Below are 9,716 nucleotides of genomic sequence, written 5' to 3'. Positions count from 1 at the left end.
CATCGTGTGTGGTCAAGTCCGTTCATTCAAAAGTTGAACGGACTGTCTGTCGGATTGTCTGACGAACTTAGTTGGGCAGACAATCCGCCCGTGTGTACGCGGCCTCAGGCTCTAATCATGTTTGTTAAAAAATTATGGATCTAATAGACACCTATTAGTCCGGTGACCCCAGACAGTGTACACTGCACACACATAGAACAAATGTTGGTCATGTTATAATTTATTTAAAAATAAATCTTTCTGTACTTAGCTTTCCTTTTGGGGGGGGGGGGGCTCTCATGTGCCCCTTATGGACTGGCGGCCACTGTTCCCCAGACTGCTGTCCAAATCTGCCCCTTGTGCCCCTTATCCAGAGTGGAGGCACTCTAATATAGGAGGTGTGTTACTGGCCAGATCACCAGGTGAAAACACAGAAAAAAAAGCCTAAAAGAAGAAAACAAATGCAGCCATCACATCTAATGATTGGTGAAATGCAATATATTCCATTTTTGGTCTAAACCTGTTTTAGGTTTTTCATCATAACATAAATGCTGCTAACCTTTAGCCCTGATTACGTCTCTGTGATAAAATGATATAATCTTTTAGTCATACACAAGGCATGAATATCACAGAAATACCCTTTGCTGTGGCTCTAGTTTCCTTTCATCATGAACTCTGGTTGTATGAATATGTAGATTGGGAAGGCCCTCCCCCTGCTTGTGTCATGAGAAGAGGGGGGTTTACTTCTGACTGTCTAATGCTGCTGATCAGACCTGTTTTGTGTCTCGTAGGATGAGCACACTGCCTTCGTCTCTGTCTGCTTCGTTGGGACTGGAGGGGTTAATCGTAGCTCCTGCTGCTTCATTCTCATCATTTCCTGGAAGAGTCCAGCCTGCTTCTCGAGAAAAACTTCCTGTCTGGACTTTCCAGCATTGAGCTGCTGGGATCAGCACACAACACAGGACATGGGTGCCGCCTGCGCTGCCTATCCTGCTCTCCCCATGGGCAGCAAGTGACCTCCACACTGCCCCAGCCATGCCTGGAATGATGGAGTACGCAGGTAAGATGCAGCTCTGGAACGAAGAGCTTACAATCCATACTTTCTAAATAGAAACCATTCTGCGCAGTAGATTTTTACAAAGGAGCCACACTTTTCTTTTTCTTTATTTTATTGGCCAACTATTCCAAACTTAGCAACTTCCCGGACATTTGTATCTTCCCTCGCCGCAAATGAAGGGTTGTGGCAGACTTGGCGCCCCCATCGAGTGCACGTGGAACATACGTATATCCAGAGCAACATTGTCCCACTGGCGATGGTCGTAGAAGTTATTCTTATATGGGATAATACTATCATAAGTGGGACTGTAGAGCAGCTGTTCTCGCCTTGTAACATGGGGCAACCCTGGAGATAACTTTTCGGTCTCGGGGGAATCCCCGGCTAATGATGACTCTATCTGCAGCTCATGTTATGTTTTTGTAAAGCTGGACATAGATAATATGATTTTCTTTCCTGCAACCACAGCTTGCAATAAAGAAACTTGCTTGATTCCCTCATCAACACAGTCAGTATTGATGGGGGTATGCCTCCCACGGAGCCATTGTGTTTTCCCGGGGAGCCGTCTCTGCCTGGAGATCACAGGTTGATTTACTAAAGCGGGAGCACTCAGAATCTGGTGCAGCTGTGCATGGTAGCCAATCGGCTTCTAATATCACATTGTTCAATAATTTTTTGGTAATAAAACCTGGAAGCTGATTCTTTTCTATGCAGAGTTTCACCAGATATTGCTCTCTTTTGTTTTAGTAAATAACCCCTATTGATTATTAGCAGCTGGCAAAAATTCAACATGCTGGTTGCACCCAAGTTGAGCGATGGTACAATCAGCTTGCCCATACGTGGTTTGAATCTAGGTTCCTGCTGCACCGGCTGAGATTCAAACTGTCTATGGTTGACTTTATGGTCACTGGGAACAATGGTCCTTACATTTGTGGTCATTTGGAAGAATCCCCCCCTTGCAGATAGCTAAAAAGATCAATTGGTGTCAGTGGTTACTTATCTAAGAAGCAGAAATTGTTCTTTGCTCAAGGAACCCCTAATGACCGCTGGAGGAACCCTAGGATTTCACAGAACGCTGGTTGAGAAAGGATGCTGTAGACTAGTATGCCCCCAACTAAGGATTAGGACAGACCTGGCAACAATAGAAAAAGATGATCAATAGAAAAGACTATTTTACTGAAAGTTTAGTCTTCCAGCAGAGGTAGAGAATCAATAAATGGTAAGCAAACTTACAAGGGATAAGCATAGATCTGTTATACAAAAATGTTTAAAAAAAATAGGTGGACAACTTGGTCTTCTCCTGCTGTCAGTCTTCTATGATGGGTTGACCCTTGCCGGTTAAGGAGTGTTGAGGAAGACCCTTGGCAGTCAAGGAGTAGAAGAAGGGGGTCAGAGTTGATCATTAGAACACAATTTCTGCTTTTTGTCTGTAGTATTAGAATACTTATTAGGTTTTTTGGGGGGTTTTTTTTAAGCCTATGAACTTTAGGTACATTTTAGACTTCACCTAAAGGACATGATGATTAGAAGTGCTTAGGGCTCATCATGCACAGTACAAAATATTTATATATATATATATATATATTTAAAAAAAATATTTTCCCTGTACATGAATGGGGTATTCTAAGTGAACTCAGGTTCATCTTTTCTAAAGTCCCGTACACACGGGCAGAATGTCGGGAGACATTTGCCGATACAAGAAATACCGCCTGACATTCTGCTCGTGTGCCTGTCAGCCTGTCTGACAGAAGCTGGCTGTTCGGCCAGCTCCTGTCGAACGTGCATGCTGGAAAACCTGATTGTACAATTTTCTTTAGATCTACCAATCCGCGTGAGTACAAGGGCCTGTCTGATTCTAAACAAATTTTTTGGATAATTTGGAGAAGTCCCCATATTGCATAGTCTCCGTAGGTCTAAAGTTGATTGCACAAATTGAATGCTCAGATTGTAACATGTATGGTGAGCCTTAGTGAAGCGGCTCTATCTTTTTTGTAAAAAGCCCAGTATCTTCAATAGTAGCAATTTTGCTTATACATTTTGTACTGAGCTTTTCCAAGAAAATCCAGCTTGCCTCTCTTCAGGTTCCAGGAATGACATTTTATTTAGGAATTGGCAGATTATGATATAACACGCACACATTCATTTATTTATTTTTCATACATAAAGATACAAAGAAAAGTTCTTTTGGCCTGGAAAACACGTATTTAATTACACTGAAAATCTGCAAAATGCACATAGTGACTCATTATAAAACACATTTTAAAAGGTAAATTAAAGAGTCGTGTGTGTGTGTGTGTGTGTGTGTATGAAGTGCTGGAAATGTGCCTTCAACATTCAGATAAGTGTTATCAGTATTACCATTATTTGGTATAACCAGGAACAAAACCTATGAAGGGCCTGCATTGTGAACCTTATCTAACCAGGAATGGAGCAACATGGAGACGGGCGAGCCAGGTGTACACCAACATCTGTCAGCCCTTTAATATCCAAACGAGAACGCATCATGCGTCATGGCATGTTTATTAAAATGGGATACAAGTGCTTTATAATTGGAAAAACTGGTAGTTAATAAACTGTAACTGATAAGCCCAGATAGTCACCGTAAATTGTGTGTAATAAGTGATTGTTGGGGAAAAAAACTTAAATATGTTTGGGTATGGTCCTTGGGGAAATTATGACTCTTCCAGCTGATCACTAGTCACTGGTCCTGGGTGCAGTCCAAGGACTGATCCATGTTAATGTCTCAGCTTCACATTGATTTAGGCCCCTTACCCTTGCACAATGGGTGTCTGGCCCCTGTGCATCCAATCCTGGCATTGTAGTGTGCCCAGGAGGCACAGGCGGAACTTCCAGCTACACTGCCTGAAGCCTGTCAAAGTCTGACAGGCTGAAATATGTGGCTGGACACTGTACTAAGTGGAACTCGTTTTTAAGCCCCATACACACGATCAGTTTTTCTGCTGAGTTTTTCCTTCAGATTTACCAAAACCATGTAGTTCAAGGGCCTGCCTGATTGCATACACATTGAAACTCCTAAGGTTTGACCTCATATTACATGGTTTTGGTAAATCTGAAGGAAAAACTCAGCAGAAAAACTGCTAGTGTGTATGGGGCTTAGGGCCCTATGCATTCAAGGACATTTGCCTGGAGAGCAGAGTATCTGCATTCCAGGCATATGAACACATGTGGTGCTAATTGAGAGTAGCCCTAGGTACAGTGTTCATCCCTGGGTAGTGCATTTCGGCCTTCCAGGGCTGGATGCTGCACCTCTGCCTCCCGAAATTGGACACATATGGGCTTGATTTATTATTACTCTACCTCCTTAGGCCCCTTTTACAGTGAAGGACCGATCGGACCATTCATAGTTCTCTATGGAGTGGTGGATGTCAGTGGACATGTGTCCCTCACATCCTCCCGGCATCCGATCCAATCTGGGACACCAAAAACAGAGAGATGGGGATCCGGGTCGATCTGTTCTCATCCTACTGCCCCATAGAGAAGAGCAGGCTGTGGCCATATCCATTCTGCAAAGCGGAGCAGACATGGATCAGTGGAGAGATTCCTCACTGAGCAGGTGAATCCGCTTGACGGAGTCCACTCCGTCTGAAAGGGCCCCAAGTGTCAATTGATGTTCTGTATACAGGCATTGCTTATGGTGACAATTTGTATCAAACTGTGATGTTATCCCTCAGGTTTTGTTTAGATGTGCATCCAAGGGGTCGTAAATGCAGACAGTTGAGCATTGGTCTTACCACCACTCTGCCACTACTCCCCAACCACCCACTTAAAGCGGTTGTGTTGTCTTTTTTTTTTTTACTTTTACCTACAGGTAAGCCTATAATAAGGCTCACCAGTAGGTAAAAAAATATCTCCTAAACCTTTATGGTTTAGGAGATATTTCCCTCGCAATTAGCCGCTGACTGCAGCGGCGCATGTGCACAGGGGATTTTCGTCTGAAAGCCCGGCAGACGCCGGACCCTGCCGGAAAGAAATCTCCCGCGCGCATTTCCGGGAGTGACAATATCATGGCTCCAGCCACTCACAGCGCCAGAGCTGCAATACCCAGAAGACACGCCGAGGCAACATGTCAGCTCCCTCGACGTGGATTGGGTGAAAAAAAAAAAGGCAGCGGGGTTTACTCCCATATGTACACATGTTGTTCCAAAAATGGGACCAATGATTGTGACCTGCTGTACTGTCCACCCATTGCAACCTATTCAAGTAAATGGGGTTCCTCCACAACTCCCTGCATCGGATGGTGATACAAGATGGCTTGTCTATAAGTGGTATATATTACGTCAAACATTTTTCCAAGACTGAAGTTTTTCCTGCTGGCTTGTAGAATAAACTCCACGTCTGCTCCTCTGTTGTAAAGTGACTGTGAGCACTAGGTGATCAAAGGAGCGCTGAATGATTGTATAGTTTACCCACATTCAGCTCTGGCTGGGAATGTATAGAGAGTTTATTTTAATATGAATGAATTCCCAGCCAGTGATCTGCATGTTGGAGGTGGCTGCACTTTGTATATGATCCCAGAGGACCAGACCGAGGCGTCTGGAGAGGTCTGTCACCTAGGAAACTATATCAACCTTCCCGGTGCTGCTATTTAATGCAGAGCCCGTCAGGGTGTTGTTGTCAAATGGAGAGGCTTGAATAGTAATTATGGAACATAAATAGCCAGGCCCTGGTACTCAGTGCTTTTTCTTCTCAAGCAATAGGTGCTGGAACTCATCCACGACCCCCCAAACCCCCCCCCCCCCCCCCCACACACACACACACACAACCTCCAAATCACATGAAATAGTGGGTGTGGTCATATTTCACAAACAGTAGAAGGGTCTTAAAGGGGCATTAAATATCAGGATTGCATTACATACAGAGTGCAGAGTTCAGGGGGGTTACACACAGAGTGCACAGCTATCACTTGTAAACACAGAAACCAGACTTCTGTGTTTACAAGTGATTGTGGTGAGCAGGCCCCCCCCAAGGGTCTGAGCCAGAGGTGGTGGAACTGAGTTCCACCAAGTTCCCCCTGAAAAAAAGCACTGCTGGTACTAAGCATGCAGTTCAGGTCCTGGTGGCTGCAAGGTGGTCCAGCTCATCCGGTCTACTAATGGCCAAATATGGACAATCACATTTGTGGGATCCCTTAGCTGGGAATGCAGAGCCATGAATGAACCCATGAGATCACCCGGTATGCATAACAACTACATTCCAATCACCTAATGTCATAAAGATAAGAAGTCTGCAGAATAATGAGACTTGAGGAGATTTGTTTAAAACGATACTGTCAGGACATAGATATGAAGGCTGCCATTGCTGACTTGGCTTCGGAGGTGAATGCATTTTTCCTTTACTACTTACTGGGCTTTTGACCTGGACCGGGTGTGTCCATATCAGGTGTCCTGACGTTTTATTGATTTTGTAATTCTTCAAGGTATTTCTAGTGACACTAAACTCTGGTATAAAGCTGTAATAAAGTTTATAAAATAAAATAAAAAAATTCCTCCTGTAAGGTAATGTCAGCATGTGCTAGTATGTATCTCTTACAGGCACATTATGAAAAACGTACCTTGAAACAAAGCCCTCCAGTGGAGTGCTGTCACCGCTGACAGGGCTTCCATTTTCACCTCCTGGTTTGCAGGCCGCTTGAATGTCTAAGACGCAATGGCGTTGCTCCCGCGCATGCATGTGGGAGTCACGGTCATGGCACAGGGCTCTGTTCCTTCAGAGAGCATGCACCAGTGAAGTCACCGGCTACCAAACAAGTGAATATCTCCTAAGGCTCGGTTCACATCTATGCATGTTGCTTTTGAGCGTTTCTGCAGTGCTTTTTGTGGTGCTTGCCGCGTTTTTGGACATGCGTTTTTACTGTGTTTTTGCAACGTTTCGCATTTTTTTTTCTTTTTTAACAGTGTGGTTGCTTAGCAACCAGCTATATACAGTGTAAAAAAATTTAAAAAAACGAAGAAAAAAAACAAAAAACGCAAATCGCTGCAAAAACACTGTAAAAACACGGTACTTGCGTTTTGGATACGCATTGACTTCTATTAGGCTGGATTCACACCTATGCAGTTTAGTGCTTTTTGCATTTTGCAGATTTTATTCCATAGGAAACAATGTTAAATGGACTGTAGTGCAAATCTGCAAAATGCAAAAAGCACTAAAACTGCATAGGTGTGAATCCAGCCTGACATGCAAAACGCTGCTTTTTGCATGAAAAAAAAGTCCCTGACCCTTTCCAAAAACGCAGAGGCACAAAAATGCATGTGAACATGTTCCATAGAAACCCATGTTAAAAAATGTCCCTGCATTTCTGCAAAATGCAAAATGTATCAAAAAACGCATTAGTGTGAATCAAGCCTAAGGCTGGATTCACACCTATGCATTTTTAGTGCTTTTTGCATTTTGCAGATTTGCACTACAGAATGTGTTCCATAGGAATCCATGTTAAATGGACTGCAGTGCAAATCTGCAAAATGCAAAAAGCACTAAAACTGCATAGGTGTGAATCCAGCCTGAGAGGTGCATGTTTAGGAGATATTAATTTTACCTACAGGTAAGCTTTCTTATCAGCTTACCTATAGATAACAATCACAAAGTGGTATTTACTACCGCTTAAAAAAAAAAAAAAACGACTCAAGTAAGTATTCTTATCTAAAATAAAAAGTACCTTCTGTTCTCAGCTTCCTCCAAATCTCCATATTATTATTATTTTTTTTTTGAGCTATGCACAACTGCACCAGATTATATGTGTTCCAGTTTTAGTAAATCTCCCCCAATAAGTCATTCCTTTACTCCTGCCCTGGAAAATGAACACACAAAGCTTGGATTGCTAAATGTTAACGATTGTGTTATTTGCCAAAACAATTCTTTTCAGCCATCTGACATCTATTGGGTTTATAGCATAGTGACCTGAGCATATGGACTCTAATTGACTACCATTGTCACTTTTTCTAAATTGGTACTGTTTCAAGTTACAAAGAAAAAGAAAAAAAGTGAAGAGTCTTTTTTTTTTTTTTTTTTAGCTCCTTTTTAAAAAATTTTTTTTTTTCTCTTTGGCAATTGGGACTTTCCCTCTTGACCTTTAGCATAGTAATGTGTTTTTTTTTTTTTTTTAAAGCTGCAGGGTGGAGATAATCACAGCTCTGCAAGGCATAACAAGGGCAGGAACGTTTAATTTAATCACATTTAATTTTTTACTTTGGTTTTCATAACCTATTGTACTTTATATATCTATGCTGAGTTTTTTTTTTTTTTTTTTGCCGCTATTTTTTTTATTAATTTTTTACGTTTTTAATATTTTTTTTATTTTATTTCAAAAGAAGTTGAAGTATACAGGCCTTTAGGCAGACAGTCTTTGCTATTACAGTTTTTTTGTTTTTAATGAAATGATAGATGTGTTATGGAACGATGTGGTGTTTCAAAGGACCACCCAAGATAATGGTCAAAATATAGAATTTTTTTTTTTTTACTAAAACAATGATCATTTGAAAGATAAGTTTTAGTTTACTGATCCAGTTTTATGTATGTACATGGGGGACATATTTGGGCTCTGCTTCATGCTTTCCAATGCAAGACAATAGTTGTGCTTTGCTTTACAAATGTCTTTGTAGTGTCTACTGTTATCCCAACAGTAATTATGGTGTATCTAACCACCGCCACCCCCCCCCCATCCAAAAAAAAAATAGAATATATATTGCAATTTACCATACTTTGATGGGATGGCTGCATTGGTTTTAATTTTTCAGGTTAAGAACATTTTCTGCAAGTACAGAAAATACTTGTTGCCAGAAATGCAATGTCCTTGTGGGAGGTGAAAAGACAGTAAAAATAACGTATCTTTCTTTTGTAAACTACTAATCCCATCAATCCACAATGTAATAGAGATAAACAAAGGCAGACATTCATAGCATTGTCAGGTGAAAATAAAAGGGTAAAAAAGAAAATGAATTAAAGCCACACAGGTTCAGTTCACACCTGTACAGTTTGCTTTTGATCTGTTTCTGCAGTGCTTTTTCCTGTGTTTTTTTTTTTTCATATGCGTTTTGATGCGCGTTTTGATACGGATGCGACAGAACATCCTATGGAATATATCTATTATATAATATATTAGCTATATTCCATAGGAAGGTCTGTCGCATCCGCTCCTGATGAATGGGAATTACCCATGAAACGTGTCAAGCTTTACTTGATACCACAGCAACACTTTATACGGACCGATTTGACTTTTTTATTACCATTAGACTCTATGACATTGTTTACACAGCATTTGGTGGATGAATATTTACCATGTGGGCGCATGTGCCAGCACCTGGGCATGTTGCCAGTGGCATTAGCAGGCCGTATAAATCTACATATCTACCTCTTGGAACGCTTGTTGTTATACATGTATCTTTCTATTCATCATGTTCAGGCCCTGTGTACATTCTATGTATATAGATGAAATCAACAATGGTTTAATGTCTTTGGATTAATGTTATTCAATAAACCTTTTACATTGTAACTCACCTCCACTATTCAAGCGCTTCATCTAAAGTCCCAACTTCCTTTTAATCTATACCCATAGGAAACCATGTTAAAGGACTGTAGTGCGTTTCTGCAAAAGCAATAAAAAATGCATAGGTGTTAACCGGGCCTAGTAGAGATGGGTGGATCTACCCAGGTTTAATTCACCAATGGT

The 9,716-nt window shown here is 41.5% G+C and overlaps 1 protein-coding gene across 1 annotated transcript in view; it reads left to right on the top strand.

The window, feature by feature from the left end:
- The first annotated feature begins 737 nt into the window (after positions 1 to 737).
- MAP3K8 (mitogen-activated protein kinase kinase kinase 8) overlaps positions 738 to 9,716 on the top strand; it is a 48,499-nt gene continuing 39,520 nt past the window's right edge. Inside the window, exon 1 of the mRNA XM_077491047.1 lies at positions 738 to 1,039. Coding sequence (XP_077347173.1) covers positions 1,015 to 1,039 — 25 coding nt within the window. The 5' untranslated portion in view covers positions 738 to 1,014. The remainder of the gene's footprint in view (positions 1,040 to 9,716) is intronic.

The sequence above is a fragment of the Lithobates pipiens genome, unplaced genomic scaffold, assembly GCF_037356315.1.
Source record: "Lithobates pipiens isolate NorthernLeopardFrog02 unplaced genomic scaffold, aLitPip1_a1.2 Scaffold_19, whole genome shotgun sequence".
Classification (NCBI taxonomy): domain Eukaryota; kingdom Metazoa; phylum Chordata; class Amphibia; order Anura; family Ranidae; genus Lithobates; species Lithobates pipiens.
Note: the sequence above shows the minus strand (reverse complement) of the source record. Positions and strands in the feature narration are given on the sequence as shown.